Source organism: Tenebrio molitor, chromosome 2 (assembly GCF_963966145.1).
Source record: "Tenebrio molitor chromosome 2, icTenMoli1.1, whole genome shotgun sequence".
In the NCBI taxonomy this organism is placed as follows: domain Eukaryota; kingdom Metazoa; phylum Arthropoda; class Insecta; order Coleoptera; family Tenebrionidae; genus Tenebrio; species Tenebrio molitor.
The window spans coordinates 9,796,186-9,819,016 of record NC_091047.1 but is presented as its reverse complement, the minus strand read 5'-3'; the positions used below and the strand labels follow the sequence as shown (position 1 = coordinate 9,819,016).

Genomic DNA, 22,831 nt, shown 5'->3' with positions numbered 1-22,831 from the left:
ACACCGTTTACTTAGTGGTTTAATTGGTAGATTGCCATTCCTGAGCCTACAGTTGGAATGTACAGTTCCGCAATTTGCTACAACAGTAAATAAATTTAGCAAAAAATATAATATAAAATGTATAAATCTCAACAGTTATTTAATTTTGTTTTGGCAATATTGACACGAATAAGCTGCCCGTCTCGTTTGTTGCAAAGAAAACATGTAAAATAAATTAATTTAGGACTAGAACGTTGTGTGGTCGAATTTTCTTGGGTGGTTTACGTATTTGTGGTAACTTTTCGAAGGGGTGAAAATATTGCCAAGGTATTAATGATAATTTCAGTTGGTAACTTAAAATATTATGGAGGAGGCGGAGGTTGAAAGGTCTGACTGAACCCTGGTAGAGGTAAATTCTTATCTTCTGAAGGTTGTAGCAGTCTTTGTAGATCAGGATTATTTAGAACATCTTGACCTAGAATCTCTTCGTCGGGATCAGTTAAACTCTCTCCTATCATCGAAGTCTCTCCGATGTCCTCCAAAATGGTGCTTCCCAAGTCTTTTAATTCTTCTTGTGAGGATGTGGAGGGCAAGAACGTTAAGTTACCCTCCGAATCCGGTTCTAAAAACGGCGTTAACGGGTCGAAAGTTTCCTGCTGTAAAATACTACTGACTTCCTCAAACGACAGATCGAATTGTTCTGGATTTGAAAGGCTGCTTTCGGAGAATTCGGTTTTGATCTCTGGATCGGGTTTAATAACTAATTCTGGTTTGACGATGGTTTCTGGTATCTCACTTTTAATGGCAGTTTCGAGGTCTTCTGGCGGTACGTTTTTCGAATGTGATTTTTTTATGTGCCTAACTAGATGATCCTTTCGACCGAACCTTTGCGGGCAGAACTGGCATAAAAAATCGCGCATGCCTGTATGTACAACTAGATGCCGTCTCACGTCCTTTTTCGTGAAAAATTTACGTTCACAGTGCTCACAAGTGAATTTCTTTTCGTTTGGATTCTTCACGGTTCGACTTCCGGCGTGTATTTTTAAATGGTAGAGAATCTCTTCTTTCGTTGAAAAAACACTTGAACAAATTTGACACTGTAAGCTGCCTTCTTCTGCCGCGTGGAGAGCTAGATGTTTTCGGTAGCTCATCTGCGAGGTGTACTCCTTTTTGCAATCGGGTTTCTCACAAACGTAAACTTTTTTACTGGGGCTGTGGACTTTTATGTGGTTCTTTAAATGGTCTTTTCTGTGGAAAGTCCGCTCACAAACTGTACAACTAAACGGCTTACGATCTGAATGAATTAAAACGTGTCTAACTAACTTAAATTTTGAACTAAATGATTTCTTGCAGTGTTCGCATTTAAACGGTGACGTTCCCGAATGGATCTGTTGGTGTTTCGATAATTTGTCTACTGTAGCAAAACTCTTCTCGCATACTGGACACGAGTGGCCCTTTTTCTGGATCTGTGACGATTTCTTTGTCCTTTTTACGCTCAATTTCGGTTTCGTTCTTTGTGACTGCAGTCCTGACGGTCCCGGTTCATCTAAACTGAGGAATGTTTTCTGTTTTGGTGGCATTACCGGATATAACGTTTGCAAATTTTCTGATACGCTCGGGTAATACTTCGACTGGGCGAAATAGTCCTCGATGTGTGCTTGTTCTAGGGCGCTCGGTTGGAAGGTTTCAGGCTTTACTGCCGTCTGTGGCAGTGACGGATGTATGTTGATGGCGGCAAACGTTTCGAATTGCGATAATCTACTAATCATTCCCATCTCTGCTGCTGAAGTGCTCGGCTGTGGTAGTTCTGGAATTATGGTACTCTCTGAGCTTGTTGCTAGTGATGTTGTTGCGGTTGTTGTTGTTGCTGTTGCTGCGGTTGTTGTTGTTGTTGTTGTTGTTGTTGTTATTGGAGGAACACTTTCTTGATCCGGATCCAGCTGGCTTCCTTGTACTACCTTTCCGATTTTCGCCTTATCGCCTGGTGTTCCCATGGCGATACCAGTATGGGCAACATCATCTAGAAGAAAAAATTCAAACTCTCCATCACCAAATCGACGCAATTACTACACAAATACATCTAATAACGATTTAAATAAATACATTGTACTCGTAGCTATATTGAAAAAAAACGTGTAATCATTAAATGGAATGCTGATAACGTTGATAATAATATAACGATCAAAGTTTCTGGAACGCCAAAGTATTATTTGAAATTATTTCTCACATCCATATTTCATCGCGTTTTACCGACATTCTCAAACGACTTATTAAACTCAACATGAATTACCATCAATCCCTGAACAACTCCTCAAATTCTTGTCGGAAAAGATCGACACTTTTATCCAAAATTTTGTCTTTTTGCAACCGCTGTATCAGAAATCTATCATTATCACAACTACTAAAATAGTGATAAATTGTTAACCTTGGGGATGCGAAGATTATTGGGACAAGTGGAAACCCTGGATGAGCACCTGTCCTTGAAAGTTTCATATTTTACTGGGCAATGAAAAGTTAAATTTCTAATTCGTTTAAAATGAACACAGCTGCAAGAAAATTGTTGACTTCTTGGTAAGTGCAAATTTTCGGTTGTTTATTATCAAATTTGGAAAAGTGCAGTTCAGTTGATTTTGGACTTGGTGTAACTTTCACTTAAACGATTAAAATTTTGGTTTTTCTCCCATGTAAGTGCAAGAATCTACTGATTTGAGTGTGTTTGGTGCAAATAAAAGATTCGACGATGTCTGAGAAAGTGATAGGTTTAATGTTGGTTTGACTTCAATATGGTAACAGGAAAACTTGTCGGTGGGGCCGCGATGGTCCATTTATTGGTAAAAAGATAAAATTTGGCTGTGTGATAATAAAGCATTATCTCTGTCTCTGGAATTTAGGTCGCAAAAACGGATCTAAACCAAAAGTGTACTTTCTATTAAAATGTCAGCTGTCATTGTAGCAGCAGAAGGAAAAAATTAAATTGGTACTTACAATACTGTGTTATGTACGGCAATCACTATCCGAACACTTTGTAGGACATGAGGAACAGCTTTTTTAGTATGGATATTTAATTGAACTTACACTGAATACCATTTTTCACAATATTTTATCTCGGATTGGTCTTCGATAATGATTATCATCAGATAAGAGATTGCAATAATAGGTGTCATCCATGCACTTCTATTTTATTACTAGGTAGATATTGTTTGATTCGATTTTCTCGGGGTTTTAGCCACAGTTTTATTATTACGAATACACGCAATTATGTAAACACAAACGTCACTGTCAAGGAGCCATATTGAATATTTAGTTATTTTGTCAAGGTGAATGGAATCAGATGGTTTTTAAGTTGGTAGTGCGTTTTAAAGGTAATGTGGAGAAATTTCCACTAATTTTATTTGCACTTTAAATTTTATTGCTTTATGGTAGTTACTGGTATACATTATTTTTTACACCTCTCCGATGATCTTCTCCAACTACGCGTCGTTAATCAAAAACGCCAAAATTATTCTCACGACTTCCATTTTTTTAGAAGCTCTTGCACCATTCCCTGCATTAATTCATCGAGTCTGTTGAATAAACAGTGTTTTTCTTGTCGGCCTCTTTTTAAATGCATATTTTAATGGACAGATTGAACTTTGGTTCGGAACCACATACTTAAAACTGCTAAATTGAAAGTCACTAAATTTGCGCTGCGTTGCCAAATTTTGCACGGAGCTGGAATACGCTGATCAGCTGATTTTGACACTTGGAATTCATCGAATTCGCCAAAATGAGGAACAAAGCCGATCAAATTAATGAAAATGAACGAGTTATAGAGTCGTCTGTTTCACTTTCGGGTCATTCTAATGTTGCGTGTGTGACATTTGTAAACAAAAAATTTAAATTTTTGGGTCACTGTTTAATTCATAATGCAAATCATATCAATATTCAATTTTTCTCATTCCAAAGTCTTCCTAACCGAAGGTACTCTTTTTACTCAATTTAAATTATCACATTCAAAGAAAATGTATTTATGTTTTTTTGGTAAAATACTCAACGTCTAATTAATTAACAGGATAATTATTTCCAGTCCTGTACAAGCAACTGCACAAATGTTTTATTGCGTAAGATGCGCCTATCGTTCCTGCAGACGAATTTTTGACAAAGGAACTAGAGAAAAAATAAATAATTAAAGACATATAGGTACACCAAAACACGATTTATTCATGTTTTGTACCTACTACTTTCTTCGTTGTTGCAAAAATTAGTACATATGTGAATTGAGGTTTCATAAAATATTGTTGACGATGTTTTGATTATCTTGTAATATCAAATAAAAACTAAAAATAAACAGATAAGTAGGTAGCGCATAGTTAATAGTTCATAGTACAAATATTTTGCGCTTAATTAGTTCTATGTGAGATTTATAGATACCTAATATTTCATAGTCATCATATAGGTACACTTTACGTAAATCAGCAATTCTATCAAATTTTTTCTCTGTTATTTGATTCCGTTTTAAACTAATATGGTTTTATCCTATTTATATTTATACGTAGTGTTATACTTATAAACTTTTGTTTTTGAGAAAATTTTGAGTGAGCACCAACAAATAAACTAGATCTACTTTCTGTGTCGGCTTGAGCTGACATACTAATATCAATAAAAATAGCACTTAATGAAAGTGTTAAATGAATTTTAGATTGGGGTAAAGATAAGAGGGGCTATCTATTTCACGGACTCATTTTTTTTTTTTCATTTAGGATAAGTAGGTACACACTTACAACTCAAAATTTTATATTCTGTATGTTACTGGTTGGTGTCCGTTAATTTCTGGGCTTACGTTTTTACCAACGACGGGGTTCTGTACATGAGAGAGTTTTTCATCATGAGAATGCTTCACCTCACACTACGCATCGTTATTCAGAAAAAATGGAATTTGTTTTGTTAACTGGTTCCATTAAATGCATAAATGTGAATACCTTTAAAAACAAAAACAAACAAGAAGACGTTTTTTGGGAAATGAGATTTGTTTCAGCACAACTTAAGTATCGCCAGTTAAGAAGGGGGTTTCCAATCAACAAAGCTATAAAAATACAGTTTCTGATAATTGTCAGTTACCTCATTTATCAGAATATTTTAACTAAAATTTCGACTTTTCTTGAAATTTTGAACTTAAAAAAAATTTGCTTGATCGGTCGTAATAAGTTAGAAGAAGAAATTATACATTGGTAGAGGTGTTGGATTTTCTCATGGGCTATAAACCGACCGGAAAACATCGTCATGCGTTACGTTACTGTCGTTTCTCTCTCGTCTATTTGCATGTAAAGTAGTCGGCGTTTTCAGTTTTCATTTACAGATTTCGCTCCGCCTTCGCGCAGATTTTTCCAAGGTCACAGCCCATGAGAGAATCCAACATCAACAGGGTATCAACTTAGATATGACATTTTTTATAGTTTCGATTTTATAGTCCTCATTTTATATTGGGGTTGCGGAGTAGAACTATGAATCTAAATACGAATATGAAAGAGGTTTTATGAATAAATTTAACATTTATTTGGCTTGGTGTCACATTGAAGTCAGTACATATCGTACAAATATAACATTGTTAACAATGAATATGATATAGTTACATATGTTTAGCAACAAAAAATATATATATACTCACTTTAACGGTTAACCATAAAGCTAAGGTTAGGCACATATATACATTTATATAATATTAAAAAATTGGAATGCGTTAAATTTGTCATATGGTCACACTATAACAGATGTCGGGTGACATAAATTACTCCATAAATGTAAAACAAAACCGAACATACCTAAGTACAAAATGTTACATTCCAATGCGGGGAAATGGACGTTTTCATTGAATTTTGTCAAGCTTGAAGCACCCAGATTTCATGTTGTTTTGTATAAAAAATGCATTCGATCCAATGAGTAATTAGCTAAGACCATTTTGTTCTGTATAACAATTCTGAAAAGTATTTATATAACAATTTATCGTATAAAAAAACTGGAATCGTCGCTCCAATCGTCCACTACAGGTCCAAAAGAATCGTTAAAAAATTGATCAATTTCTTTGTACATATGGAGAAGAGATTTTTTCGAAAAGCGATGACGTTCGTCCGGGTAAACCTAAAAGTGACTGTAAAAACACCCAATATGCTCGACTTGCAGGAACAATACCAGTTGCTGAAACAAGACTTCTTGTTCGACGAGAGCTCTCGCGAACAACAACGCGTGTTGTGGCGTCACAGACGTGTCTGCAGTCCCGTGGATCAGCAAAAATCGGCGTTCGTTTAAATTACCAGCTCTCATAGTCAAATCGGCGTTGTCGTACTCTTGGAGGTGCTTGGAAGGAGCCCCCAGGTACTTCTCCGTAAAGTAGGAATCTTGAAAACGAGTCATGGTTAAATAATATTTGTTTGCGACCAACTTACTGTAATATTTCCAGTTTGTAATCGGCGAAATACTGACAGAGCAATTGATCACTTGGTGGAAGTCTTGCAGGAGCATCATCGTGGCAACGTAACCGCCGTATCCTGTCCCGACTGCACAAATTTTCGTCCTGTCTATGAACTTGAAAGTGTCTCTCAAGTAGGTAAGGACCGCCAGTTGATCCTGCACTTCAATCGACCCTATCCTGCGCTGGATCTCGCTCCTCATCTTGACTCCTTGGAAGCCCGACCCTCGAGCGTCGATCTTTGCGGCGATGTAGCTCCTGGTGCTCGCCAAGTACCAGGGCCAGGAGAGTTCCCACTTGGAAGAGACTGTTTGAGAGGAAGGCGAAGCGTCCCTGCAACAGCCTCGATGACACTTTGTTCCGACAATTGCCAAAACTTACACCAAGAGAATTAGAGGAAACGTGAGCTCTTCGTATTCGCGTAAGCCCGGTGGTAAGTACAGCCTCACTTGAGCTTTGTATCCGAACTCTATCTCCACTTGTATCGTTTTGATTTGCGGCGCGGACAGGCTTTTCACCTTTTTCCTCAACTTGACGCTCGAGTCCAAGACTGCGAGTCTCGTGTTTGTGGCGGTTTCCACTAGAAAAACTACGGGAATGTTTGGTCCCAGACATTCTTGTATGTAGTATTTGTAGCTTTTGCTGAAGATGACGTTGTTGAAGTCGCACGCGTAGTTTGCAAGCAGACTGTTGTTGATCATCGACTCGTTCATGTAATCCGGGTAGAAGAAGGAAGTTATGTTGGGGTCGATCTTGGGTTGGCAGGTCATGCAGGTCCATTGTTGGGAAGAATTAGTGTCTCCGATTTTGAAGAGGTGTCGGACCCCTGGGGCGTTCTCGTTCGTTGCTAAGGCGTATCTGAAATGGGATCGATTATATTTGGAGATAAACACTGAGCGCGGTATACATTAGGTTTTTCTGCTCGTCCCAGGCTAAGATGCGGCTCAGTTCGAAAGCCCCGTGAGTCAAGGGGATGACGTTGTTGTTGAAGAGTAGACAGGCGTGCATATAATGACCATTATCGCCGTCTTTCACCGGCAGCCTCACTAGAGCCTGGTTTCCATTGTAAGAGAAGACCGGATGGAAAATCCTTTCAGTCCATCCGATGTGTTCCTTTTCGATGTGAAACTGAAACGAACTCATCAAAACGCGATCGGTGATCTCGTGTCTACTCACGTCAGTGCAGTTATAGCTGTTTTGGGGCTTACATGTCAGAATCACTGAAACATTCTGATGACGGTTCAGCCAGATAATTGCGACGTTGTTTTCCCCGTGGAAACTGGCGCTAGTTATGTAACTTCCAACTTCCACACTGTTCGTCGGCTTTAACTCCACAGGGAACAGATACTTCGGTCTGGTTAAATTGACCATCCAGACGGTAACTTCGGGATTGGGAGTATCCACCTGCAACTCTTTTATGTTATCTGCGAACATCCACATTCACTTGCTCACCGTCGGGAATCTGAACGACTTGATCTTTGGGTAGTTCACTTTGGGGTTGCCGCTCTCGTACCAAGGGTATTTGTACTCTCCCACCATTGTGTCATTGAAGGTGATGTACAGCAGGTACAAGCTGTTCGGCGAGAACCACACAGTGTGAGAGGTCTTGAGTATCTCATTTTCGTACAACCAATCTGGAACTCCGTTGTACAAAATATTTAGTTTACCGGTGTTGGTTATCCTGCACACCAGATCCTTCTCCACTTTGGGCTTGTAGTAGATGTCGTTGTTGTGGACAAAAACCACCGCTGTCCCGTCGGGTGACCACGAGGCGTGCTGCAAGTACGGAGCTTTGTCGTCTAGCTCTCTCGGCGACAAGGGTTTCCTTAGCCTTCAAGAAACACAAAGCTTTTATCGAGTATTTTCCTAACCGACTTTTACCTAGTTTGTATTTCGTAAATGTAATATTTCGCAAGAGTCGTGTGCTTGTAGATCTTTGTTACTTCGCATATGAGGAGTACGAATCTGAGGTCGCTTGAAATCCTGAAATCCACCGCGTCGTATTGTCTCTGGAAATTTCTGCTGATGTGCAAGGCTCGGTTTTTAATATGATTAACTTACAAAAGTTGAGTTTGTCATTATTATTCTGGTGGTTAAGTTGTCGGCGTTGTATAAAGTAACCCCTCCATGTTCGTCTTTGTACACAAACTCGGATTCTAGAAAAGAAATATCTATTCATTTAGTTTCTCCAAGCGGCGTCTAATTCAGATAAGTCAATTGTCTGATTATACCGAGTTTCGGAGAATTGGGACCGTGTTTTCATAAGGGGGACGTCTCTTATTGCCTGGATTCCGGGACTGGCATATAAAAATCCGGATTATGAAAACAAGCCCGAATGCTCATAGGAAAGTTATGGGCATATATGGACAGGGACTGATAATTGGATTTTTTATTGGACATAAATAAATATTCCAGTTTCATTTCATCTTCAGAAGAATTCTTACATTTGGGTATTTCATCTTTGCGGTTTCGAAAAGTGTGTTTAACAAAAACTAACGCATACAGTGTCAAATCTCGAAAATATCTATCGACTGATAAAGTAACTGGTGCAATTTTTAAGATAAGGATTTTAATGAAAATCTTGACCTGAAAAAACAATTTTAATTAAATAAACAAACAGTTGAAAGAATTTTTTCTAAATGTGGGTCATTTTTATCCAGTTTTTGATATAAAATAATTGTAAAAATATGGTAAAGGCATAAATCATGGAAATCTTGAAAGGAAGTCTAGCTATTTTGAAAAGGTGGGTTATTTTGTAAGAGTGTTTAGAAGTCAAATAGATCTTGGAAAATAAAAATAAATCTTCAACAAAATCACAATTGTAAATATTCAGTATCGTATCAGCTCCCTAAACTCCTTCAAGATGATTGGAAATTATGAAAAAAAAAACGAAATTATTAATATCTAGTTACAGTAAAACATGACACATTTCTGATTCCTTTTATTTCCAACAATAAGACTTTTCGTTTAGAACTTTTTATTTTTAGAATGAATTTATATCTTTTTTAACTTCCAGATAAAGAAAAAATTCGGGACAATGCGATATATTTATAAAAAAAAATTGGAAAGAATAAGATCTGTCCATATAATACACCCACTTCAAAAAAAATCAAAAAGATTGTCAGATTTTATGAAATTGTAGTAGTTGGAGATCAAGTTTAGTACAGATTAGGATCTTAATTATATTTTACGAATAAGAGATTATAAACAGTAAAATTTAGGTTGATAAATGCCATATAAAATATTTTGAATGAAATAGCTTTTTAGATAGCAATCTGGAATTGATTACATTCGAAATTTTTCTTATAAGAAGGAAAATATTGCCACCGAAAGCTTGTCTAAGCTTATTAAAAAAAAACTGTATTGTTTTTGTGACAATATCTTTCCCTAATATCTGGTTCCAATAAGATGAAGTTTTGGTTTGCTTTATTTCTCTCCGAAATTGTTCAAATAACGTTTTAAATGTCTTTTGGTAAATTAGAAAATGACAAGGTTTAATCCTACTAATTTGATAATGTAAATAAAGAAATTAAATAAAATTACTTAAATTAAATGATTTATTGTCTGTACAAAGAATTTCTACAATGCAACATGATATAAAATACAAAATCACCTCTCGAAATATGTTTTTTTCTATCGGGTGTTCATTTAAATTTCCGATCAAAGTTGGTGTTGAAGAGTGGATTGTGAACGCACCACGGATTACGGATCACGGATCAGCTGTTTAAATTTTATGTTTTTACACGAGTGCGTGTTCGCAATCGACACTTTAACGCCAACTTTGACTGGAAATTTAAATGAACAACATGTAATTCGGTGTCACAATGAGCATTTTGTGATGCTGAAAACAGTTACACAATAATTAATGTTATAGCATTGTTTCTAATGATTATATTATTGAATATGGGATTGGTATTGATAGTAAATGTCAGTGTTAAATGCGATGTCATTTGAATCTGAATCTGAATCAAAATAAACTATTAATGGGGTAGATTATTATTGTAACAACATTTGGGAGACAATTTTAAATTTAATTTTCAATGAAATGACATTGCTTCATCAATACCAACTCAATTCCATTAAAATAAAAGTGACTAGATAATTGTTTTATATTTAAAAAAGCTAAATTGATGAAACCGAAATAGAAAAAATTGCATGTTACAATCGTTTCACAAGACATGTCGTCGAACTCGTTCCTTTTGAGCACTCCTCGCTACGCTCGTTGTGCCCTAACCCCTCTCATTCGACAATAGACTGTCTTGTGCAACTCGTATAAAGATGCTGTACTATTAAATCTGCCTATAGTAAAATAGTAACATTGTAGAATAGATGAACCTAAAAGATAACAATACAAGGGAAGAAAACGTGGATCATTAGAATGAATCATTTTAAGAAAACATGGGAACAAAATGTTGAAATTTAGAAGAATTTGACGTAATTCTAATACTGTAAAACTTCGGAATGTTTATTGAATACTTTATTAACTTTATTAAAAACAGCAAGGAATTGTAGGAAACGTAAAGAACCGAGCTAAAAGTATAATCGAAATTGAGGCGACAAGTCGATTCTTGCCAGAAAAGTTATCCAAGTTTTTATATATAAAAGATAGCCCGGAGAAGATTGTTAAGTCACCGAAAATGAGCGGAAGTTGTGAAAATGCCTTGGAGATTATTGGAAACACATTTTTGGAGGTTATTAGTTCAACAGAAAATTGTGGGAGCAGTAAATTGAATATTTGAAAATGTCAGAAAGTTATCTAATGATCTGGTACCTGATTATAAAAAAGACTTGAAATTATGTGATAAATAATAAATCTGGTTCATTTAAAAAACAAATTCAGAACATTATTGATATTCTTAGATTTTTGGAAAGGACGAAAAACAGAAAAACGTGAACAATTTAATAAATTTAATAAATCCATTTATGTGGTGCCTGATTATTAGAAAATGTTAGAAGCAGCTCTGAAAAAACACTTAGTAGATATTTATAAATAAAATTATCTGAAAAAATAGTGAATCTGGTGTAACATACAGGGTGTAACAGAAATAAGTACATTAATTTTAACTGGTAATAGAACTCGTCAAAAGGAACAACTTTTCTATCTAACATTTTGCTGAAAAACGATGTTTAATTAAAAAAAAAAAAATTGGAGAGATTTTTCACTAAAATAGTCCTACGCCACTAAATACTGCAATGGCTAATTGAGATCATCGCTAATATGAGAAAAACGTCCATTTTCATCCAGAAAACCTGTTTTAACGCAGAAATCGGAATTCAAAAAAATCCACCCGTATAGCAAAAAATCCACTTCGTAAGAATCTGGTTGTTTCACGTTTTTAGGTAGCTTAGTTTAGGAGATATGAACGATTTTAGGAAAATCTTTCCTACTTTTTTAAGGCATTACGCAACGTTTTTCGCCAAAATGGCAGAGAGAAAAGTTGTTCCTTTTGATGAGTTCTATTACCAGTTAAAATTAATGTACTTATTTCTGTTACACCCTGTATTTGTGTGATGTTAAGCTTGTGATACTAAAAGTATGTGAAGATCTATGATCTACAGAAAAAAGCAAAAGGAAGTATCCCTACAGTTTAGTGGAACCATTACTATTAGTTATATGTTCCTGATTTATGGCGAATGTAATAAAAATGCTTCTGCCGTTGCGCGTTTATCCAGAAAAGAAACATTTTCCCAAAAACTCTTCGTTTTTACACGATTTCATTTAACCAAGCGAATGACGTTTATGTCAAGAATTACAAAACTGCACAGCTAACTATGTTTTATGTTTTTCAAAACAAAAAACAAATATCCACGTTAACTTTGCAAATGTATTGTGGGTTGCATTTTCAATTTCGTCGGGCTCATTAACACTCCTGAAATACCCTGTATATAATTTTAAATACATTTACGAAATTAAAACTTGTAACTAAAAAAATGTCAAGAATTTTTTTTATGGAAATGTTTTTTAGACACAATGCATATTGAGATATTATACATTATAAAATTTAAATTAAACTTAAAACGATGCTTAATAACTTGTTGCAAAATCAACATGAAATAGCTTACATTGTATTCTAGATCTTTAATTATTAAAGTTGAAGATGTTTTTTAATCTATAAATAATTTTAAACCGTTGATGTATGAGAAATACATTATTTAAAATGGTAAGCGTGAAGCGGAAAATTCGAGGGTAGTTTAATAAATGGAGTGAAAATTTAACGATGTCATCATTACCATTATATGAACATCTACAAATTTCATTCTATAAATACCAGTAAAGGGAAAAATTGCGGAGAATCCCAGGCGAAACGTTTCTATAAGTAATCGATAACGTTACTACGGTAACCAGAAACTGTATGTAGGTATTTACATCATCAATCTTTGAACTTGAAAATAAGGCGAAGATGATGAATATCTGTTTTTCTACATACATACATAAAAAATATTATTGATGATGGGTGTGGGCGGCCTGAGAACTCACTCCACACGGAGATAAATGGAGGCCCACATCATCAACATCATCGTTTAGCAGGAATTAACGATTGGGTCTTTGGTAAAATTGATAACAATGACTATCTTGGCGATGGTGAGGTGCGTTATCGAGATTAACGATGCGTTTAAGGGTTCCCCACGATAGGATATTGCGGTTCACCGAACGCACGCACCTTGTTAATATTTGATCACCTCCCTCATCACGCCTAGGATAAACACATTACCTGTGAGCCAAGTCCCGTTGAACCTGGCCGGGGGTGGAAGCTTGACGAAGATGTCTTCCAGGGAAGGTTTGTTGCCTTTACTCCTAGGCCCTTCTTCAGGCGGAGACACCAGTACAATACTGAAAACGATTAGGCCAAGAACGGCGACTATCACTAGAAGGGCTATGAAGATGCCTCTCCAATTCCTTTCGCTTGGCGAACTGACCACCAATTCCTGCAATCAGAGCGACTCTAATATCCATCCGAAAAAATTTGCAAGGGTGCAGAACGAATTTACCTCAACGTAGGCGTATGAGGCGGCGATTCTGACTCCCTTACACGGTTTAGAATTAAATTTGGCTGGCTTGTCTTCAGGCTTAGTCTTAGGTTCGACGGTCATTTTGTTATTGTCGTAGAAAATTTGTGCGTCACAACAGTGGTATAAAAATATAATTTCTTAACGCTAGTATTGCTTGAGTTTAACACTTGAGGGTCACATTTGTAAATACAGTTACAAAAAATACGACGTCGCTAGCTGGGCTAACACTTCCGGTGCAGACATGGCGCATAATATCAACGATAAGCACACTTATTATAAACATTGAACATTTAAGACACTTATTTGCTTAAAAATTAGGAACAACATTTACTTGGCGACAACATCGAACCGCGTCCGTCTACGCTTCTACATCGAAAGCTCTACTCCAAATGGAATCACAGCGCTTTAAATTGTTAACAGAACGTTGTTGATTCACGTTTCAGGCAAATTCGTTTGATTTTTCGGCGAAAATAACGTTGCGATGCATACGAAACAACTGAAACACCCAAACTGTACGTTTAATGTAAAAGCTCCGGTGGAAAGCCAATAGAAGCCAGATTTACAAAGGCCAAACAAACTGTTTGCAGCACAAAACAAATAGGATGTTCCACAGTCCTGCTAATTCCCCGACAGACACGCACGCTTCCAGACTGTCAATTTCTGTTGTTTCACCACAAACTCAATTCCACAACGATAATTAATAGCCGTACCTGAAGAAAATTGATTGCTTGTTGACTGACTGCCACCGTGGCAAATGTTTAACTTTCATTAATTTTTCTTCGAGACAAAAGCACAGAACAGCATCTGTCAATACACCTACAGCAATTTAAATAATAATTACAATGGAGCCATTCTCGCCTCCATCTCCGCCAGGCGTCCGTCGAAATAAAATTATCTTGTATGAATAATTAAAGCGCTGTTGACGCTATGCAAATGTCGCCGTTCTGGCGCCGTCGAATTAAGCCGGAAAAGAGTCGTTCGGTGTGTGTGGAAAAGCTCATCTCGATTCATAAAATCGTCATCGTATCGACGACAAGTTGAAATTAAAGCGCTCTCGGCGTGAAAGCTCGTGAATGCGAGCTTTTCAATATCGCCCTCTAATGGCCGCCGGCTGAACAAGCGGTCTCTGGTTTTGACTGAAGGGGGAGCTCGAGTGCTTCCTTTAATATCCTGCATTCGTTCGGTTCGGCGGAAGGATAAAACCGAGACAGGATAAAGCGGGATGGTGTTTGCGATTGCCGTCATACTTCAAAATTAAACATTTAATTACCTATATTACAATATCGATCAAGAGAGCTTGTACGTGGTTTGCAGAGTAGTGCAAAATCGTGTCGTTGTTTTGTTAAAAAATGTAAAGATATAAAATGTTTGTGTGGTAATGTTGTGCATAAATTTCAAATGAGCGATGAAAATGTACTCCCACGCGTTTTATGTCGAGACTTAATAAGATAAATAAAGGGTCAACAAAAGCTGATACGTTTTTTGCTGGGTTGAATAAACGACCATTTTAACTCTTGCCGAGATTGGTGGTGTATACAATGACATGAGAGAGAGGACAGTTTGAAATTTTAATCATAGCGAGCGGGGATAACGATGAACGATTGGCAAAATCTGCTGTAGTACATGAAGTGTCAAAAATTTATACGTGTTGGGACAAAGAGTACACTAGATAACACAACATATCGGAATTTTTTGAACACGGTTCTTTTTCTTTCTGTTGTATTTCCACAATTTAAAACACAGCAGTTAGAAAGGAAATTTAACTAATTAATTACACAGGGGGATACAAATACAACGAGCACCTCGCAGGTCGCGAAATTCAATTTCGCGGCCGTTGCTCTTAACGACGGCCGTTAAAGTAAACGTCATTTTAATATTTGAGACAAATCGGCGTTTCCACGTAAGACTGGCGTTTAGATTTTTCGGGTATGAAATTAGAAACCGCAGAATTTATAATACGTACTTTTTAATTCTCGAGGAGTACCTACACTACAATTCTCTTCCGATATTTTTAGGATTATTTACAAAATGAATTGTTTTGCTTGTTCGTTTTATAATAATTATTACCTGCACAAAAAATGTTGTGTACAGTTAAGGACACGGAATTTCGGGCATCATTTTTCTGTCATTTCAAAAAATTGCAATGTAAATCACTCTTTACTGTCAACGTGACATTCAAAAGTCAAATTTTGAAATTTATTGTCTGTTCACGTCAATCGCATGTCAATCAAAATCGTCGCAAACGGTAAAATTGAGGTTAATAATGTAAAACCTATTTTACATTTTTTGACGGTATATTGACAGTGATGCCCGAAATTCCGTGTCTCGAACTGTACACCTTGGTCGCGAAATTCTTTAACCTCCTCGAGCTTGTCCTGCCTTGGCCGCAAGTGGCCTCGGCGACAATTTTTCTCTCAGTACGTTAAAGAATGATTTCGCGGCCTCGATATACAAATAACTAAACCCCAGTCAAATTTTGTCGGCTTGTATTATTAATTATCTACTAAATATCCAGCTGAATTTAATCAGAGTCTGAATCACTACGTGCACTGTCATGGGAAGTTTGTCTTCAACTTAACTAACAACTGTTCTACTGGAATAATAGTTGTGCAATGTTGAACACCTAATTAAACTAACTAACTGGTTACACTTCTGTCTTGTTACGGATATCACTTTTGACATTTATTGTTGGAAAATATCAATTGTCACAATTTGAACTGGATAAAAGGGACTGTTTCAATTTATTGTTTGTCTAAAAGCTCTCAACGATGTGACATTTTTTTATCCAATTAGTTTTTTAATTCAAAGCTACTTTTACACAATTCAGAGAATCGTTTGCTGATTCCTGAATTGTTAGATATTGCAATCACGTTTATTTTGTGACGTTTACCCTTCGAAAATATTCTGAGCGCACCAGATTTGCAAATGTTCGATTTTACCTTCACATACATTTTCGTCATTACCGATTTTTATGAGACTCTGCAAATGTTTGGCTGAAACGTAGATGGTTTTCTAACTTGAATTTAAACCCTGGTTCGTAAAGATGAAGAAAAGTTTACATCTTAAGACCGTAACGTTTACATTTTTTGCAGTTTTCATAATTAACCTATTCTTAAACTTTTTCAAACAAAACTTATCTCTATGCTTCAATTGTCTAAAATATGAAATTATTTGTTGTTTTTTGCAGACAAACCCAAACATCAAGTTACATTATGTTTCATTTGAAGCAGACATGTTTAGAGCTTGTATACGTGTGTTGTGGGAAATCTCTCGCATTATTATTATTTCACCTTCCATAGAAGTTGTAACTGGACTCCATATTTACTTTTGTAATATATTTTGTATGTACGAAAAATAATATTTTATGGTCAGTTTCCTTTTGCTTATAAATTGCTTTTCTTTTCCTGAATTCTATAAATTATTCCATATGGCCCACTAAATTACTATTGCATCTTCCACCGGTTGAAATATGAGGCTAAGTTTGACTTGTTTCATAAATTTTACATCATGAAACACATCTGTTGTGGTGTCGGGTTTAAATGCACATGTTTGGCATCAGAATTTCCCATCTCTGCCAAATTTTTTTCTAGCTTAGTGAGGATTTTAGCCTAGATTAAATTTCGGTACTGGCGCTTAGAAACACGATTCAAGCCTTTACACTCACCTGCTAGTTTTTATGAAATATTTCATAATTTTCCAAAAATAAATATTTCTGTTAAATTTTAATAAATAATTATCTTTCTGAAATTATTTATCATCAAAAGAAACAGTATGAAAATTTTAATGTCGAACTGAAAGTCAGTTTCGACTTTTGACCTTTGTTACCGAAAAGCAGGAACTTTTCACCTGTTTACTTTAATTAACAGAATTGATTCAATTTTTGGTTTAATTAATAACGCGTGTTTTTAGGAACAACAGTGGAATATTTTTTATCAACGAAGGAAAACTCATCTCCGTCATTATATCGTATTTTTAAAACAAATATTTATCTTGCTCCCGGTCACAGCAATGATGTGACTCTGCACAAATATCTCTGGTCGGTCGTGGTATCCACTTATCAAAATATTCTAATAACATTACCAGAGTTATTTGTTTGAATTTTGGGACATTGTTTGCATAGGATGTTTGCCAATTACAGAGTCAAACTTTAGGGTTTACAAAATAATCAGGGAAAGGTTATTAAAATCTACAAACTTGCTTGCCTTAGTAATTGGAGCTATTATGGCTTTGTTGTTTCCTTTATCCTGTAGAAAATAACTAATAATAACTAAAAATATTGTCAAAATGAAGTAAAAGATCTAGTTTCAATTTTTTTGAAAAATAATAGCCCTACTGACCCCACTTGAACTTTTAGACGTTGCGTCAAGAAACTCCACTTTCTACAGATTTGTCAGTAAAATTTTGTTTTATTCTAGATTGTTTAAAATTAAAAATAAATTGTTAAAGATGACAGAAATATTGTTACTTATCCACATTTATTTATGTTTTATATACAGTGAGCGGCAAAAGTATGGAATAAATTCATTAAAAATTAAACAAAATTTTTTTCAAAAAAATCTTTGGACAGGTCAATTTTAGTTTATAAAAATACATATTTTAAAGCAAAATAAAATTCCAAACAGTCATTTGTTTTCGAGTTATGACGTCATCGATAGTTTTTTTAAATGGAAACCCCCAATTTTTTTTCTTGATTCTGATAGCCCTTTTAATTGTCTAAATGCCAGTATGAAAATTTTGTTACCTTACATAAGGAAATTTTTGAGAAAAAAAATAATAAATTTGGAAAAATTAAATTTTATAACTAACAAAAACAAGTCAAAAACTGTGTTAGTAAGTATTTAAAATTATGGAATTAAATGTTCGAATTGCCATTCCCCAGCTTGTTGACAATAAGCAAGTTTATGAAGAAATTCCCCCTGTTTTAGTTTTATCTCAGCACCCAATCAAAATTAAAATTTCTATACGTTGTGTTTCTGTTAAATGAGTCATTTTCGAAAACGTTTTGTAAAACAAATAACACATATGAATGAAATTGACAGTAACATTTGACTGTTTGATTTACCTACTTGATTTTTTGACTTGTTTTTGTTCGTTATTAAATTTATTTTTTCCAACTTTATTTTTTTTTTCTCAAAAATTTCCTTATGTAAGATAACAAAATTTTTATACTGCCATTTATACAATTAAAGGGGCTATGAGAATCAAGAAAAAAAAATACGGAGTTTCCATTTAAAAAAACTATCGATGACATCATAACTCGAAAACAAATGACTGCTTGGAATTTTCTTTGATACTAAAACATGTATTTTTATAAACTAAAATTGACCTGTGCAAAGATTTTTTTGAAAAAAATTTTGTTTAATTTTTAAGGTATTTATTCCATACTTTTGCCGCTCACTGTATTGTGGAAAGAGAGCAATGACTTTTGTCAGTGGTGGTTTCAATTATTCCATTGCTCAGAGAGCAAAACTTTGCAGACTTCTTAATTGGATTTAATTTGTGGAAGTGTTAGGTGTGCGAGGAATAATTAAAGATGTACAAAGATGTAATAAATAAGAAGTTATTAAAAAAGCTCTGAAACTTTGCAGATTTTAGGTCGCCGCCCGCTGGCTTTAATTAGTAAAAAATTTAATTTATTTGGCGGTACTCCTTTTAAATTATTGAATCGTAACAAAATTTGCGTTAAATTTGTGTGGTTAAATTATTAATCATTGCTTTTCGCCTTTGTAAATTATAAAATAAATGTGCAACTAAGCAAACTAAGCAAAACTATGCAATGATGTATGTGACAACGTGTTTCTGAAAACACTATAAATTCTATATCGTAACATTATTAAATGTAAATGAAACTTTATAATTGAAGTAAATATGAATTAAATGAATAATAAATAATCCAATTTTCATTTTAAATGGAAGATATAATTTTCCAAAATGGCATATGAAATATTCTAGGCCTAGTTTCATTATTGAGAGAACCAATCTGATTTAAATTGCAAATACTTTTGCAATTATTCAAGGTTTATTTGCATAAAAATGACAGCTTTATGGCCAGCTCTCTACGCATAATTTTATTTGATTTTTTTAATAACCAAAATGAGTTACAAAACTGAAAAATTGGTTGAAATACAGTTCGTAATTAATGTCGGTATATTTTTGAATTTAGGTAGGCTGACTTCGCGTTTTTCATAGCAGTAATAGCAGTTCAGTAAAAATCTGTAACAAAAAATCTGTTGTGAACGCACCACGAATTACAAGGGATCAGCTATTTAAATCTAACCTCACTTTTTGCGTTGTCACACATACAGCGGTCATACATTTCTTGTAAAACTAACCTCCTTGGTAAAACTGGATGAACTCTGCATATTTTTACTTTGCACTAACGGTTTAATGAAAGGCGTTAGTTAACGCCACGACGTTTTTTTTTTTAATTTAATTATTGAGAAATATGTTTTAAATTGGGTATTCAAATTTTTAATTATTGAAAGTGGTATACGTTACATCATAATTGTCATCTCATTTTTCTAATCAATTATTTATAAAAATTATTTATTATTTGTTAAAAATTTTCTTCTAATGTATGTAATTTTAATTTATAATTAATAACTACCACTGGTTCCGCTGTGAATTTTAAATGATAGAAACAAAAATTCTTTTAGTTATTTACTACGAGATACAAAAATTATAAATGGAATTAAGAGTGAAACCTTTTCACTCTTTTCCTGTGCATTTGTCGTTTTGTTTCTAATAATAAATTGGATTCGTTTAAGTGGGTCACCTGGGTTGGCATGCTGGAGATTCTAAGCATTCGAGAAACCTGATTAATGGTTGAAGTTGGAGCCACTTGAGAAAGACACCAAAGTGACTAGAATAAAATTGTCCAGTAAAAATATCCTTTTTTCAAATTCGAAAATGTACGTGATGACAAGAAGCGAAAACGCATAAATAAAAATAACATATTATACAGCTCATTTCGGATAAAAGTTTTATTCAAAGAATTGCGTATTCAGGTCGTTTGATCTTGTGAATTTAAAGTTGTCTTTTTACGTTACGAATACATTTTTCAACACCCACGAACTTCTGCGTAAGTTTGCGAAACTTGAGATGATTTATTAACCTTTTTAACAAATCATAACGAAATTCGTTTGAATTGTAAAAAATTGCAGACTCTCCGATTCTTCCCGAAAATTGGCTTTTTAAATAGTTTTATTTTCGGCGTTATGATAGGAAATCGCTCAGCTAGTGAACGATTCAGGACAAGCTTTTATCGGCCGCACCGAAAATGTTTCAAATTGGATTCGTGCCTCCAACGTCCGGCAAAGAATTAGGAATCGTCAATCGTTAACAATAAGGACTCTGCGACAAATTTTCTATCGATTAGGAGAGAATCATAGTACAACTTTTTACCTCGTTCCGTTGGTCCTTCTTGCTGCAGCCATGTCCTCCCGTGCCAGTACTCTGCACGGTGTTCATTATTAATGAGGAGAACCATCAAAACCACAGTCTGTCCTTCACAGCACTTGTTCGTTTATTGTTTCGCCGGTGTGGTCCATCAAATTTAAGTTACGAAATTAACTTGTCTTCTCTAGGGTGGGTTTAATGAAAAGTAGACACGCCAATACGAATAACTGGATTTTAATATGTATAAAGTAGAAACGGCGGCGAATGGGTGGGAATAAAAAATGTGATTTATTCAAAACATGACACTTGCGTGAGGCGATACTGTTTCATGGGTTCAACTCGGTCCCTCAAAATAATTCAAGGTAGAGCACATGTGGCTTGTGTCTTTGGGGTTTCCCAGTCGTAATGGGTCTCGACGTAATTAAATAAAACGTCCACCCCCAATGAATTTTAAGATAAACATAAGATGGGGCGAAGAGATTTTTCTCTTTAATTAAACCAGTAGACTTGAAAGAAATTGCAAAGCCAAGTTTCACTTTGTCAGGGGCACATTAATTTCATTAGAATTAAATGTGAGTACAAATCTCTTGGACCGCCACAAAGTTGTAAATTCGCCAAGAATTAAAAAATAGAAGTATAGAATCTGACACTTTTGAACAATTTATTTGGACAATAGATTAGGATAACAAACGAAAGTAACTTATTTGTCCAGTTTTTCTTTTAAAGTTCAACTAGAAAAAACTTTCTACAAGTCAAAATATGATTCATAGAGAAATATTTATATTTTCTTGTTTTTCCAGGAAAATATAAAACTAGAAACTTCGATGGACAAGTTCACTTCAACAAGTGTCCGATTAAAAATGAAAAATTTCAAAATGCTTCCAAGTTTTGTTGTTCCCATGACAACTGTACCAAATGCCAGCGTTCTGTTGGATATTTATTGCAGACATTCGATTTTGTAATATCGGGTGTTCATTTAAATTTGCCGTCAAAGGTGGCGTTGAAGAGTCGATTGTGAACGCACCACGGATTACGAATTACGGATCAGCTGTTTAAATCTAATCACACTTTTTGCGCTGTTTGTGTTTTTACTCTGTAGACTGACAAGTGGTGCGTTCACAATTGACTATTCAACGCCAACTTTGACGGGAAATTTAAATGAACACTTGATATATTTTCGAAAGAAGGAACCAGGGAGCTAAAATATATTTGAATTTTTATAGGTTCTTTGACAATATGTTTTAATAGTATGTATATTATTTAACGAGCTAATAATGCCTATCATAATCCACGAGGGTGAAAGTTAAAAAACGAGCCGCAGGCGAGTTTTTTAATCACCAGATATAGGCATTAGCTTACAAAATTTTTAAGATCTGTGACTTATGATAAATCACAAGTGACTTATAATAAGTCACGGGTGTAATTTATGACTAGCATAATGTATCTATAGTTACGTAAACAATAAACGTATTATTTAATGGTCGTAGATAAAATATATTTACAATTAAGGTCACATCTGAAAAAGGATTTAATATTCCTAGAATTATTTCTGTTATTAAAGTTGACAGTTTGGTGAGAAAAAAATACAGTAAATGATGATAAGTGATGGCTTACATATCTAGTAACAAATTTATAGAATTAGCGAATTACACTGTATTTATAAAAGTTTACAAACACTTTTAGATCGTTTTATTTTCATTACACAAGAGAAATGAAAGAAATTATGAAGAACCTCGGAAATTATGTAAGGAAGAAAAAGCTGGAAGTGAATGTTGAGGAGACGAAAATGACAGTGTTCAATAAGAGAAAGAAAACTGGAAAGGGAGGAAAATAGAACAAGTAAAAGAGTTCAAATACTTGGTTCACAAATTCAATGAAAGAGCCACATATCAGTAAAGAAAGCAAATAAGATACTGGGATGTGTTTGAGGAATAGGAGAGAGAAAGTGGGGAGGTGATTTTAGAAGGAAAATGATGATGTTTGAGAGCATGATACGAGGCA

The 22,831-nt window shown here is 34.8% G+C and overlaps 2 protein-coding genes across 6 annotated transcripts in view; both read right to left on the bottom strand.

Moving 5' to 3' along the window:
• Positions 1-6: 6 nt before the first annotated feature.
• On the bottom strand, positions 7-3,632 carry LOC138122578 (zinc finger protein PLAG1-like). Of its 2 annotated transcripts, none has more exons than XM_069036800.1 (2): positions 3,055-3,632; positions 7-1,999 (listed from the first exon to the last, which is right to left on the bottom strand). In XM_069036800.1, exon 2 carries the CDS (start codon positions 1,971-1,973, stop codon positions 342-344), a length of 1,632 nt encoding a protein of 543 aa, XP_068892901.1. In that variant the 5' UTR covers positions 1,974-1,999; positions 3,055-3,632; the 3' UTR covers positions 7-341. The 2 variants fall into 2 exon arrangements, with proteins under 2 accessions (XP_068892901.1, XP_068892900.1); XM_069036799.1 differs by having other exon boundaries at positions 2,965-3,631.
• A 1,855-nt stretch (positions 3,633-5,487) lies between these two features.
• LOC138122576 (inactive dipeptidyl peptidase 10) overlaps positions 5,488-22,831 on the bottom strand; it is a 71,082-nt gene continuing 53,738 nt past the window's right edge. For 2 of the 4 annotated variants that reach the window (XM_069036795.1, XM_069036793.1), the window contains exons 2-11: positions 13,135-13,348; positions 8,483-8,577; positions 8,303-8,430; positions 7,874-8,252; positions 7,598-7,825; positions 7,329-7,549; positions 6,803-7,279; positions 6,399-6,754; positions 6,145-6,350; positions 5,488-6,093 (exon numbers count right to left, since the gene is read on the bottom strand). In XM_069036795.1, coding sequence (XP_068892896.1) covers positions 5,956-6,093; positions 6,145-6,350; positions 6,399-6,754; positions 6,803-7,279; positions 7,329-7,549; positions 7,598-7,825; positions 7,874-8,252; positions 8,303-8,430; positions 8,483-8,577; positions 13,135-13,348 — 2,442 coding nt within the window. In that variant the 3' untranslated portion in view covers positions 5,488-5,955. Of the gene's footprint in view, positions 6,094-6,144; positions 6,351-6,398; positions 6,755-6,802; positions 7,280-7,328; positions 7,550-7,597; positions 7,826-7,873; positions 8,253-8,302; positions 8,431-8,482; positions 8,578-13,134; positions 13,349-13,411; positions 15,193-20,836; positions 21,015-22,831 lie in introns of those variants that run through there. The other 2 variants (XM_069036796.1, XM_069036794.1) reach the window with 2 other exon arrangements.